The 13,936-nt window shown below is 44.5% G+C and overlaps 1 protein-coding gene across 1 annotated transcript in view; it reads left to right on the top strand.

The window, feature by feature from the left end:
• Window positions 1–13,936, top strand: part of EIF2AK4 (eukaryotic translation initiation factor 2 alpha kinase 4) — a 143,395-nt gene that overhangs the window by 60,314 nt on the left and 69,145 nt on the right. Inside the window, 8 exon segments of the mRNA XM_068254043.1 lie at window positions 1,174–1,237; window positions 2,578–2,664; window positions 8,411–8,533; window positions 9,703–9,807; window positions 11,584–11,644; window positions 13,244–13,323; window positions 13,453–13,554; window positions 13,886–13,936. Coding sequence (XP_068110144.1) covers window positions 1,174–1,237; window positions 2,578–2,664; window positions 8,411–8,533; window positions 9,703–9,807; window positions 11,584–11,644; window positions 13,244–13,323; window positions 13,453–13,554; window positions 13,886–13,936 — 673 coding nt within the window.

Here is a 13,936-nt window from a genome sequence, read left to right as displayed (position 1 = left end):
AGAAATTAACGAGTGGAGGGGGATAAGCAAAGACCCCTCCCCCCACCCCCCCCAAGCACATAATGGTCATATGTATTGACAAAACTCACACAGGAATACTCACAACAGTGAGTCTTCGTTATGTCTTACTAATAGACTCCAGTGTTGCGTGTATATTTTTTTTATTTACTTTACATCTCAGGTATACTTTATGTTTCTGACTGAAGTCCAGTGTGAAGAGCCCCCAGGAACTCATGCAGCCATGGGCTGGGCCTTTTTGTGTGTCTGCCTCACATATGGAGAAAGTAAGTTTGTTGGATGGTCTCTCCCCGTATGGTGCCCATACACCATACAATAAAAACATTCGATTTTCCGTTTTATTCTATCTAAATGATCGAATCGAATGAAAGTTGAAATTTTTTTTCCGATCAAGAAATTCGAACGATTATCCTGTTTTTTTCGAGACCAATCTGATCGGACATGCTGGAAAAGTCTTTATATTCGGAATAATCAAACTAATTGAAAAAAAAATGAAAAATTGTACCATGTATGGCCACCTTTTGTCTTCCATAGCACCTTAGGTAGGTGGTATGGTCCGGGCTGCCTCTTACCCTCGCATGGTCCTATTGGAGGAGGAGTAACCTGGGCTGGTCATGTGACTGTAGGCTCTACAATTAGAACATGGGTATTTACAGATTTATTTTAAAGTGACCTGGTTGTAGTTCAATTTTAAAGGAATATTTATTTCCAATCACAGCTATACAAGCATATTTTAAAGAACACCTGAACTGAGAGGGATATGGAGGCTGCCATATTTATTTCCTTTTAAACAATACCAGTTGCCTGGCTGTCCTACTTATCATCTGACACTAATACTTTTAGCCATAGACCCTGAGCAAGCATGCAGCAGATCAGGTGTCTATGACTGAATTATGACTGGATTAGCTGCATACTTGTTTAATTTGAGAGATACAGATACTACTGCAGCCAAAGAGGTCAGCAGTACTGCCAGGCAACTGGTATTGTTCAAACGGAAAAAAAGATGGCAGACTGTTCATCCCGCTCAGTTTAGATGTCCTTTAACACTAATTTGGTCAGGTTGGCTGAATTATGCATTCTCAATCACATTTCTGCATTTATGGCCAGGTTAGTGACTCATAATTTAGATTATTTCTGTTCTTTTTCTCTATTCAGGCCTGGATCTGATTCTGATAGTGAAATTGTGTTTGAAAATGAGGATTGCAATAGTCCTGATCAGGTAAATACTATGTTCAACTTATGGTCTTGTCACTCACAGCTTTCAGTTTCTATTGTATAATACCAAAATATTGTATAATACCAAAATTATGCTCTTTGAGCGCTGGTGTTCTGTAGGTTTATCATTTATGTATATTGCTGCTCATTCCTAATGTTAAATAATACATGTATTAATCTCCTTGGCGGTATGGACGAGCTCAGTCCATGACCGCCAGAGGGCGCCGCTCAGGCCCCGCTGGGCTGATTTTCATAATTTTTTTTTAAAAAAAGCGTGCTGGGGACGATCACCGCCGATGCGCCTCTACCCGCCGCGTAACATGCCCCCCCATCCCCCCCCCCCCCCCGAGACCCCTGCGCAGCCTGGCCAATCAGTGCCAGGCAGCGCTGATGGGTGGATCGGGACTCTGTCTGACGTCACGACGTTGATGACGTCATTGCGATCGTCATGGCGACGGGGGAAACCCTAAAGGAGATCCCGTTCAGAACGGGATTTCCTTACGAGGGTACGCGCCGGCGGCGATCGTAAGGTAAGGGCGGACTCCACAGGGAGGGGGCATCATGTAGCTAGCCTAGCGCTAGGCTAGCTACATGATTAAAAAAAAAAAATAATTAAAAAAAAAACTGCTGCGCCGCCACCCTGGCGCATTTAATAGAATGCCAGGGTGGTTAAGGTATGGCATTGTATTTTACTTAGATGTTACCTTTTTGTGTTGGGAGCCAGATAATATTTTTGAGGTGCCTGCCTAAGAATATTCAGGGAAATGGAACTCTACAATCTGTAGCTGTCTTTCTTGGAGCTCATAGTGCACCAGAGATTGTACTCAGCTACTGAGAGATCAGTTCAGAGTTGTCAAATAGGGAAGCAGCATCCTGAATCTGTAGCATCCCCTTAGATGTGCATATAGAGGTGGCATTCTTTTTGCAGAAATAATGACAGTTAGCTGAAATAATTGCCAAGTTTATTATGAGAGATCACAACTTCCCACTATCGCAGCTATTGCTATTGATTATTGGCAGTTGAGTGAGGAATGCCTTTAGAATTCTCCACTTTAATGGAAAATTGATTGCTTCAAACTTCTATTCGCCAATTTGAATTTGATTGTTACTTTTTAAAAGTGCTACACCAGTGGAACCCTAAGGGTGGTTCCACTTGCAGCATTGCCATTGCAGAGCATTTGTGCTGTATGCAGCATTTGGGAGCAATCCCAGAGCAATTGCACCAGTGGGTGCAAAGCCAAATCACGTTCGCTCCGGGAATAGCGGTCAACATCACACTTCCTCGATTTTGGAAATTGTTGGTGCGAAGCCTAATGTTGTTTTCATTACTGGCTTTGTAAACAGGATGAAGAATTGATAAAGAAACCTGAAGAACATAAAGAGTCCCTCTCTGAGGTGACCACACAAGCCGTTCACTACCTCTACATCCAGGTACTGTACTGCTCAGTGCATTAGAAGCATTACAAGTTTACGTGATATAATTTTGCCCTTTGGCTAAGATGAGCTTATAATTCATGCTTACTGTTGTGATTGTTAAATTGTTTAACACTTCATTCAGAAATGCACACCACATACTGCCAAATTCTAAAAGTGGTTGGTTTCCCCTCTTTAAACCACAACTGGCACATTTTAAAAAAAAGTTACAGTTATGGGGAGGCCTCTGGATCCTCTAGAGCAGTGCTGTCCAACTTCGTGGGCATGGAGGGCCGTTTTTTTTCCAGGCCACATGGTGGAGGGCCGGCAGACTGCCCCCCCCCTGGAAGGGAAAAAAAAAAGCAGCAGTTTCCCCACAAAATGCACTCAGATTGGCTGCAGATGTCCCCACAAAATGCACTCAGATTGGCTGCGGATGTCCCCACAAAATGCTGTCAGATTGGCTGCAGATGTCCCCACAAAATGCTGTCAGATTGGCTGCAGATGTCCCCACAAAATGCTGTCAGATTGGCTGCAGATGTCCCCACAAAATGCTGTCAGATTGGCTGCAGATGTCCCCACAAAATGCTGTCAGATTGGCTGCAGATGTCCCCACAAAATGCTGTCAGATTGGCTGCAGATGTCCTCACAAAATGCTGTCAGATTGGCTGCAGATGTCCCCACAAAATGCTGTCAGATTGGCTGCGGATGTCCCCACAAAATGCTGTCAGATCGGCTGCAGATGTCCCCACAAAATGCACTCAGATTGGCTGCTATAATGTATATTTCCAGCCCCCCTCCGCTCCCCTCGTTCCCCCGTTCCCCTGCCACCACCTCACCTCTTAGATCTCCGCTCAGCTCCCCTTCGTTCCCCCGTGCTGCTGCCGCCGCCTCACCTCTTAGATCGGACCGGGCAGGAGATAGGAAGGAACCAGCCACACCAGCTCACGGCAGCCGCGCGGCGAATTTAAATGCAGGAAGTGACATCATCGGTCACGTCCAGCATTTAAAGTCCCCCGTGCGCCGGTGTGGCTGGTTCCTTCCTATCTCCTGCCCGCCGCCGATCTGAGAGGTGAGGCGGCGGCAGCAGCACGGGGGAACGAAGCGGAGTGGAGGGAGGGTTTAAATATTACATTATAGCTTAGGAATGGGTGAAACTGTAAAAAAAAAAAAAAAAAGTCCCCTCAGCTCTGGGTTCTCAAACTGCCACAGCAGGGGGGCCGCCAGTTGGACAGCACTGCTCTAGAGCAGCGCTGTTATATTTGCAGGTAGGAAACAGGCGTCACACTCCTGATTGTGCAGACTCCGGCTCTTTTATTTACAGAGTGGCTGGCAAACTATAGCAGCAAAATCACGAAATAAAACAAAAGGTAACAGAAATCCTAAGCCTGTCAGGCTTCCTAGTCTTCCTTACTATCAGGAAACCTGACTATGCTAGTCAAAGCAAACAAATGAAACAGTCATTTTAGCCTTCAGGCCCACTCACAGTTCAGTAGTCCCAGGAGCACTCTCTGTGTGTCCACTCTCCGGCTTAGGCCCGGTTCACACTTGCGGTTCTCTGCCAAACGGACCGGATGACCTGACCGGATCCGGATCGGAACCGTACGGTTCTGATCCGGATCCGATCCGGATCCGGTCAGGTTGCATCAGGTGTTCATCAGGATGCGATCCGGATCCGTTTGGCAAAAGTTAGTACAAACCAAATAAAATGTTGGGGTCTGGGAGGTCAGCAGAAGGGGGACCTGTGGAATCAGGCCCTCCGCTGTTTAGCACTCACCTCCACCTCCGACATGCTGCCAACATCTCCAGCTCGTTTAAAGTCACTGCTGATCCACTCCAAAATGCTTGCCCATGTGTCCCCATCCAAAATCGCCGCAACAATCCGCATAGGAAGTGGGGTAGAACATCCGGATTTTTAGCCAGTGTGTTGTGCGCTCGCCGGTTCTCATTGTTTTGTATTGGCCGGATGGTGCAGTCCGGCTCCGCCCCGGATACGGCTGCCGGAGAAGCCGGACCAAAAAATAGCGCATGTTGGGTCTTATGCCGGATCCGGTCCGGACGAAACGGACGCATGTGAACGCACGCATGCCGTGCATCCGTTCCGTCTGTCCCGCATGCGGTCCGGCTCCGGCACGGCGATTCCGGACGGCGCCCGCTAATGTGAACCGGGCCTTAGCATCCACAGTCTGACTTAGAGCAACGAGCGGCCAATTCCAATGCTGTTTATGCTGCAGCTGCTCTTGCAAGAGTGTCAGCAAAGTCCTTGCCTGGATGGTGTGGTCAAGTGTCCCATCCTCACACACTTGACTGGCTCCAGACTCCCATTTCAACCAGGTTTTGTTCTGGTCAGTCAAAGCTTGCAGCATCAAATCTGTGTGGAGCCTTTTAGCAAATTAACCTGCTCCTTGCCTGAATCCAACATGCAGGTATCTGCCATCTGCTGTGACATGAGCCAGGCAATGGATCACCCTGTCAATATATATAGGCTCACCCTGTATGTATGTGTGTGTGTGTGTGTGTGTATGTATGTATGTATGTATATATATATATATATATATATATATATATATATATATATATATATATATATATATATATATATATATATATATATATATATATATATATATATATATATATATATATATATATATATATATATATATATATTGGTGTGAAAAACTATTGGCCCCCTTCCTGATTTCTTATTCTTTTGCATGTTTGTCACACTTAAATGTTTCTGCTCATCAAAAACCGTTAACTATTAGTCAAGGATAACATAATTGAACACAAAATGCAGTTTTAAATGATGTTTTTTATTATTTAGTGAGAAAAAGACCTCAAAACCTACATGGCCCTGTGTGAAAAAGACATTGCCCCCTGAACCTAATAACTGGTTGGGCCACCCTTAGCAGCAATAACTGCAATCAAGCGTTTGCGATAACTTGCAATGTGTCTTTTACAGCGCTCTGGAGGAATTTTGGCCCACTCATCTTTGCAGACTTGTTGTAATTCAGCTTTATTTGAGGGTTTTCTAGCATGAACAGCCTTTTTTTGGTCATGTCACAACATCTCAATAGGATTCAGGTCAGGACTTTGACTAGGCCACTCCAAAGTTTTCATTTTGTTTTTCTTCAGCCATTCAGAGGTGAATTTGCTGGTGTGTTTTGGGTCATTGTCCTGCTGCAGCACCCAAGATCGCTTCAGCTTGAGTTGACGAACAGATGGCTGGACATTCTCCTTCAGGATTTTTTGGCAGACAGTAGAATTCATGGTTCCATCCATCACAGCATGCCTTCCAGGTCCTGAAGCAGCAAAACAACCCCAGACCATCACACTACCACCACCATATTTTACTGTTGGTATGATGTTCTTTTGCTGAAATGCTGTGTTACTTCTACGCCAGATGTAACGGGACACGCACCTTCCAAAAAGTTCAACTTTTGTCTCGTCGGTCCACAAGGTATTTTCCCAAAAGTCTTGGCAATCATTGAGATGTTTTTTTAGCAAAATTGAGACGAGCCTTAATGTTCTTTTTGCTTAAAAGTGGTTTGCGCCTTGGATATCTTGCATGCAGGCCGTTTTTGCCCAGTCTCTTTCTTATGGTGGAGTCGTGAACATTGACCTTAATTGAGGCAAGTGAGGCCTGCAGTTCTTTAGATGTTGTCCTGGGGTCTTCAGTGGCCTCTCGGGTGAGTTTTCTCTGCGCTCTTGGGGTAATATTGGTCGGCCAGCCACTCCTGGGAAGGTTCATCACTGTTCCATGTGTTTGCCATTTGTGGATAATGGCTCTCACTGTGGTTTGCTGGAGTCCCAAAGCTTTAGAAATGGCTTTATAACCTTTACCAGACTGATAGATTTCAATTACAGTACTTTTGTTCTCATTTGTCCCTGAATTTCTTTGGATCTTGGCATGATGTCTAGCTGTTGAGGTGCTTTTGGTCTTCTTCTCTGTGTCAGATAGCTCCTATTTAAGTGATTTCTTGATTGAAACAGGTGTGGCAGTAATCAGGCCTGGGGGTGACTACAGAAATTAAACTCAGGTGTAATAAACCACTTTTAAGTTATTTTTTAACAAGGGGGGCAATCACTTTTTCACACGGGGCCATGTAGATTTGGAGTTTTTTTTTTTCTCCCTAAATAATAAAAACAGTCATTTAAAACTGCATTTTGTGTTCAATTAGGTTATCTTTGACTAATAGTTAACGATTTTTGATGAGCAGAAACATTTAAGTGTGACAAACATGCAAAAAAATAAGAAATCAGGAAGGGGGCAAATAGTTTTTCACACCACTGTGTGTGTGTGTATATATATATATGTATATGTATATGTATATGTATATATATATATGTGTATATATATATATATATATATATATATATATATATATATATATATATATATATATATATATATATATATATATATATATATATATATATATATATATATATATATATATATTGATTATGGCAGGGCTGTGGAGTCGGAGTCGAGGCAATTTTGGGCACCCGGAGTCGGAGTCGTGGTTTCATAAACTGGGGAGTGGGAGTCGAGTGATTACAAAATCCACAGCCCTGTTAAATATTAGACTAAGGAGTCTGAGTCGAGGAGTCGGAGCCATTTTGGTTACCCGGAGTTAGAGTCGTGGTTTCATAAACTGAGGAGTTGGAGTCGGAAAATTTTTGTACCGACTCCACAGCCCTGGATTATGGTCTAAGACTCCTTATTTTATTGGGAACATCTGTAATAATATACATCATAAATAATGTTGGTATGACAGTAGCTAATAGCCCATCTGACTGTCCCTAAGGGCCTTTTCACACGGACTGTCCCTGGGCTGTAAACGTTAGCCGCAGCTTTTGTCATTAAGCACTGCCCATTCACATGAATGGTCAGCGCTAGTACCGTGCAAACACTGCATTTTGTATTGTTTGTCCAGCGCTTAGGCGTCAGGTTGCTTCCAGGATTGCTTTTCCATGTCCCCTTGCAGGGGATGAAAATTCTTCTTGCCGCCGAATGTTTTCCTGCACACTTGCAGCAAAGCATTTGAGCAAACTATCGGACGGCTGGTCTGAACGGGCCCTAACAGAACTGGTGCTCAACTGGGTTTAGTATTCTCCACAGCTGGTTAACCTATTTTATATAGGCACTAACAAAGGTAGTCTATTGGTGATTAGATGTGGCTAAACTAGCCTTGCAGCAGCTGTTCTTTACCTTTACTTACTCCACAGGAAAACTGCTGCAACCCCGTACACATATATGTGGTTGAGAATGATTGCCAGTCCGCAGATGCTGTACCTTGTGGTTTTCTGATCACCCCCTCTAACCCTCCAGCCGTACATGTGTATCTAGGCTGGTAGTATTCTCTTCGCTTAGTGATTTTGAGGGTCTTAAAATGCTTGTGGTTTACCAGCCTCAAAACTCACTGTGATCAGTTGTTATTTACAGTAATAAGATTTATGTTTCAAATGAACATGACAGGTGACCGGTTTATATAGACACTAGTGACCTTAGCCCATTTAAAAACGGGCTAGGTCTGTCTCCGTGCACCTGCCTGTCGCGTACGCTCGCACCCGCTGCACACCCGGCCGCCCGACTCTCTGGCCCCGTCCCTGTCCTCCCTGTGTGAGGCACATGCGCAATAGCAAAAAACACGGACCCAGCTACACAGAGATAACTGTCCCTGCTGTACCCAGGGACAGTTGCCTGTTATTGAGTCATGAACAACATTGTGATACATAATGTTTCTCTTTTCTTAAGATGGAATACTGTGAGAAAAGCACTTTACGGGATACTATAGATCAGGGGTTGTACCTGGACACCAATCGTCTTTGGAGGCTTTTTCGAGAGATCTTAGATGGATTGGCCTACATTCATGAGCAAGTAAGTATTTGTATCATAACAGAAGAACAACACACGACTGTGTTTTCTCAGCTCTCTGTACGGGTGGAAGAACTACAAATATCAGAACATTAGCTATCTTGAGGTGGTAGTTTGGGAGGCTTGTAATGGTGTGTGCCATTGGGGGGAGGTGCACAGTAAAGGTGGCCACACACCATACAATTTTTTCAATATCTGTTCAATTTAAGAATTGCAATCAATTTTTCTGACTGATTGTAACATTTCAAAAATATGACCAATGTACCACACACCTATGTTCAATTTTTCCCCAGTCATGATAAAAATGATTGGAAAATCTGAGAAAATTGCTAGGGTGTGTATAATAATAAATTGACAATCTAACACACACCATACAATCTTTAGAAAAATGAAAGAAAAATTTCTAGCATTCTAGATCGATAAAAATTGAAAAAAAACGGGAAATCCGATTGGGTTTTTCAGTCGAATGAAAAAAAAGCTTTTGATTTTTTTTTTCGCGAGATCCGATCATATTTATCGAATTTCCGTAAAATCGGATCATTTTATTGTATCGTGTGTGTGGCCACCTTAAGACAGAGTGGATAGTGGATCATTGGCCAAATGCATGTCAAACAGCTTTGGGGAGATACTGTGAGAGGAGCAATGCCTTGGGCCTGAAACCCACTTGGCAATCAATGCAGGGCTTTAACATGGTGCAAATGCTGTGTGTGGCAATTCCTAGGAGTTTTGCAATAGCGATTTGCTGCGTTTTGATGCAATTAGCGATTTGTCCCTGTAAATAAAGTTTAAAATGCTCCCCTGGTATCTGGCTTCTGTCTGTAGCCCTTCCCCCTAGCGGGAGAGGTCACAGGTGCTTCTCTTGCACCAATTAGAGAAGCACTTGTGATCTCTTGTGCCAGGGGGTGGGGCTACGGACAGAAGTTGGACATCGAGACACTCGGTGAGTATGTTAAACTTTATTTAGCTGTAAAATTGCTATTTAAAAGTGATTTTGCAGAGCTTCTATATGTAGCATTGGAGTGCAAATGTGCCCAAAATGCTGCATTTCCTCCTGTAATGCTTTTTGGAATCGCTGGCCAAAATTGCTTTGGTTGGGTCCCAGCCCCTTAAGTTTTTTGTGTATTTTATTTTTTTTGGTTTTGTTTTATAAATTGGATTACTTTACCCTACAGGGGATGATTCACAGAGATTTAAAGCCTGTCAATATCTTTTTGGATTCAGAAGATCAAGTGAAAATCGGGGATTTTGGTCTGGCCACTGATCACCCAGCCTATGTAGTAAGTGTTTGCTTTCCCATTAGTGTCTTCATTCTCACATAAATCATATGCCATTGCTGTAAAAATATACTCATGATTTGTTTAGAATAAGGCCCGGTTCACACTTGCGTTTTGATGAAATACTTACCAGTGGCACGGGTCCGTTCTAGTCCGGTCCTTTCTGAGAACATCCGTTCGCCATCAGGAGGCCATCAGGATCTGGTCAGGTCACGTTCAGTTTTCATCCGGATCTTCTTCCGTTCTTCATGCGTCCTGGATCCGTTTCCGTTTTCAAAGAGGGGCCTGGAAGGTCTGGAAAAGCGCTGGAGTCCTTCTTGGGGAGAGCCTGCTGTGCAGACATCATCCTCCTCGTCCCGCGGGGCCCTGCGTCTGGATGGTCGGGTCCTTCCGTCGTCCGCTGTGTTCTGGGGTGGCTGTGGAGAGGCTGGGGGGCTGTGCGGCGCTGTGTACATCCACATGGCCGCCTGCACCATAGAGAACCCCACAGGAAGTGGGGTAGGACGTCCGGCTTTCATCCGGAAGTGTGTTGTGCACTTCCGTTTCCCCTCAGTTCCTCTTGTGCTGGATTTCTTGTCCGGATCTGGTCCGGCGGCGGTGGACGGAGGACCGGTCCGGAAAATTGGAGCATGTTGGAAAATTCCGGACCGCAGACCGGATCCGGAGGAACGGACGAGTGCGCATAGATCCATTGATTAACAATGGACCCTTAATCGTCCGTTCCATTTGCGGACTTTGCGGTCCGGCTGCGGTCCGCAAATAAACGCCAATGTGAACCGGGCCTTAGTCATTCAGTACAGAGCATGCTTTACAAAATTTGGCTTAATTGTTAGAAGATTGCTATAGGTAGCCATACACTCATCAATTGTTTTCATTCGATACCTTGCAGATTCAATTAATCTGCTGGGAATATATTCCCCAAAATCTCAAATCGATAGATTTGTAATCGATTTTGACTAAAAGTCGATCAAAAGTATCGATCAGACAGGATGGAAAATTTAAAACAATCAGGGGAGGGGCAATGCAATTGGAAGATCGATGGCCTATTACTTTACATGCATCGAACAGTGCAACTCTGCAGTTCGATCGATTGATGTGCAGTGTTAAGGTGGCCATACACTGGTCGATTTGCCATCAGATTCGACCAACAGATAGATCCCTCTCTGATCTAATCTGATCAGAGAGGGATCGTATGGCCACCTTTACTGCAAACAGATTGTGAATCGATTTCAGCCTGAAACCGATCACAATCTTTGGAGCTGCCGCTGCTGCCGTCCCCCCCCCCCCCCCCCCCCCCCCGCATACATTACCTGTTTCAGCCGGCGCGAGTCCGCTGGTCCCCGCTGTCTTCTTCTCCGCTTCAGGCTCCAGACCGCTCCTGCAGCTACTGAACTTCCTGTCCAGGGGAAGTTTAAACAGTAGAAGGCGCTCTATTGTTCAAACTTCCTGCCGGGACAGGAAGTTCTGTGTATCTGCAGCCGGTCCGGAACCCAGCGGGGAACATGGGAACGATCGATTTCGGACAGAAATCGATCGTTCTGTCAGCGGTGTGCGCGGCGATTTCACAGCCGATTCGATCACTGAGATCGAATCGGCCGTATATCGGTGGGAAAATTGTTGTGTATGGGCCCCTTTATGGTAGGAATCGATTCCTTCTGAATCTGTTCTTTTCTTGAATGGATTCAATCATTTTGGAACATTTGGTGGAGATCTATAAGTGTATGGCCAGCTTAAGAGTTCTAATAAAGTGATTTGTTTTTTTTTCTCCTGAATTTGTAGACTGATTGCACACAAGAGGATGATCAAGGTCGTGGTGACTTTGTTAAAGTTGATCCTGAAGGTATTGTTCTGTTATGTGTTCATTGTCTTTTCTTGGCGTTGCCCTCAGCACTGGTTATAAGCATTTTCAGAAAACTGCTGTTTTTAAATCCATTTTTAAAGGGAACTCGAGGTGTGGGAGATATGGAGGCTTTCATATTTATTTCTTTTTAAACAATATCAGTTGCCTGGCAGTTCTCATGATCCTGGGTCTCTAATACTTTTAACCATATACCCTGAACAAGCATGCAGCAGATCTGGTACTGACTCATCCATATGCCATATGCTTGATCCAGGGTTTTGACTCCGACAATACTTATGCCAGAAGATCAGCAGGTCTGGCAGGCAACTGGCATTGTTTACAAGGAAATAAACATGGCAGCGTCCATGTCTCTCTCACCTCTGGTTTCCTTTAAAGTTTACCAGAGATCAAAAGTAGTAAAGATTTGATACTCACCCAGGGCTTCCTCCAGCCCCATAAGCTCTTCTGAGTCCCACGGTATTCTCCCGCGGTCTGCCGTTCAGCCTTGATCAGCCCCAGTAACAGCTCAGTCGCGTCCAGACTGGGTCTTCTGCGCGTGCGCGGGAGGTCTTTACACATGCGCCATGAGACCATATTCTTGGTCAGATCGGGGATGCTGCAATATAACAATGTTACAGGCAACACTGCCTCGAAGTACTGCCATTGCTCTAAATAAGATACAGAAGTGTTTAGTTTATTTACTAAAGCCAAAAAGAATCCCACTTGGGGCTTCTACCAGCCCCCTGCAGTCATCCTGTTCCCGCGCCGTACCTGCGCGATGCTCCAGTCCCCCACAGTGCCCTTTCAGCCAAGCGACTCAGCAAATCCATGGCCACTTTGCATGCGCGTCGATGGCCGCGCGTGTCCTGGATTGCGCGGCCTTGTCCAGATGAGATTCTACTGTGTAATTCAATTGTGCAAATGCTTAATGTGTATCTATAAAGGCCTGAAGAAGGGTCATAACCCGACACAAATCAATGTTGTTGCCTTTGTCAACCAGTTATATGCACTTTTTCACGTGATTAAAGTTTTTGTATACAAAATTCTGCACTTTTTTGAAAATTAAAAAGAAAATTTTTTGCACATTTTTGGTTTCCTGTGTCTTCAGTATATCCCTGATTATTATCTAGATCATGTAAAATGGCCGCCTGAGCTTGCAGCGGCTGCGCAGTCCGCATAGACACGAGTGCGGCTGTGCAGCTCTAGGGCCTCCACCCCCCGAACCACGCACAGGAGGCAGCCTGTAGCGTGGATCGGGGGGGAGGCCCTAGAGCTGCGCAGCCGCACTCGCGTCTATGCGAACATGCACGTCGCAACGCCACCGCCAACATTTTTAAAATCCTTGTGTCGCCATAGACTTACACAACTTCTGGTCCGCCGCACGTCGACGCAGATACGCGCGCTAACGTTGTTTTGGAAGCACGTTACATTGAGCCCTTCCGGCTCACCGTAGGTAATATGAAAGCACCCATAGACTTTAATTGCCCTGTGCTAGTAGTGCAGTAAATTGCTGCGACACACCGGCCCTAAGGCAGCCTCTTGTGTCTCGCATATTTTTTCCTCACTGAATTCACTAATAGAGTACTTTGTTTTCTTTAGGAAAACTCACTGGCATGGTGGGCACAGCTTTGTACGTGAGCCCCGAGGTTCAGGGGAACACCAAAGCTTCTTATAACCAGGTAATGAGATACTGAAACTTTGTGTGCTTGTGCCTCTGCCAGCTCAGTCGCTGTGCTCCTCATGTGACTATAGTTTGGCATATGGCTGCCACCCCATAGTCCTGATATGTGTCATATTTTTCTATCTAGAAAGTGGATCTCTTCAGTCTGGGAATTATCTTGTTTGAGATGTCATACAGGCCTATGGACACCAGCTCGGAAAGGATAAGCGTGTTAACCATGTTAAGACAGGTATTCTTCATGACTTGGGCATTTGTGTTCATTAGCAAGTTATAAAAATACCGATCTGTGTAGAAGAAAATGTTATTAACTAATGATAGATAAAAAAATCATTGTTCATTTAAGTGCATAACCATGAATTATTCTTCTATTATAACTTCATGGTATGATTATGTGGGGAATTGCTGCTGGATCCTGACGAACTTATGTCTCGGGGCTTACTAGTGGATACTAACGCATAGTATAACTTTGAGTAATTTCATCTATAACATGGAAGAAATCATGTACACATTTTAAATGTGTTCTCTGTAAAGTTTCATATTTTCCTTCCTTTTTTTTTCAGCCAGCAATTATTTTTCCAGACGATTTTGAGAAATCAGAAACGGAAAAACAG

The sequence above is a fragment of the Hyperolius riggenbachi genome, chromosome 9 (genome assembly GCF_040937935.1).
Source record: "Hyperolius riggenbachi isolate aHypRig1 chromosome 9, aHypRig1.pri, whole genome shotgun sequence".
Taxonomy (NCBI): Eukaryota; Metazoa; Chordata; class Amphibia; order Anura; family Hyperoliidae; genus Hyperolius; species Hyperolius riggenbachi.
Note: the sequence above shows the minus strand (reverse complement) of the source record. Positions and strands in the feature narration are given on the sequence as shown.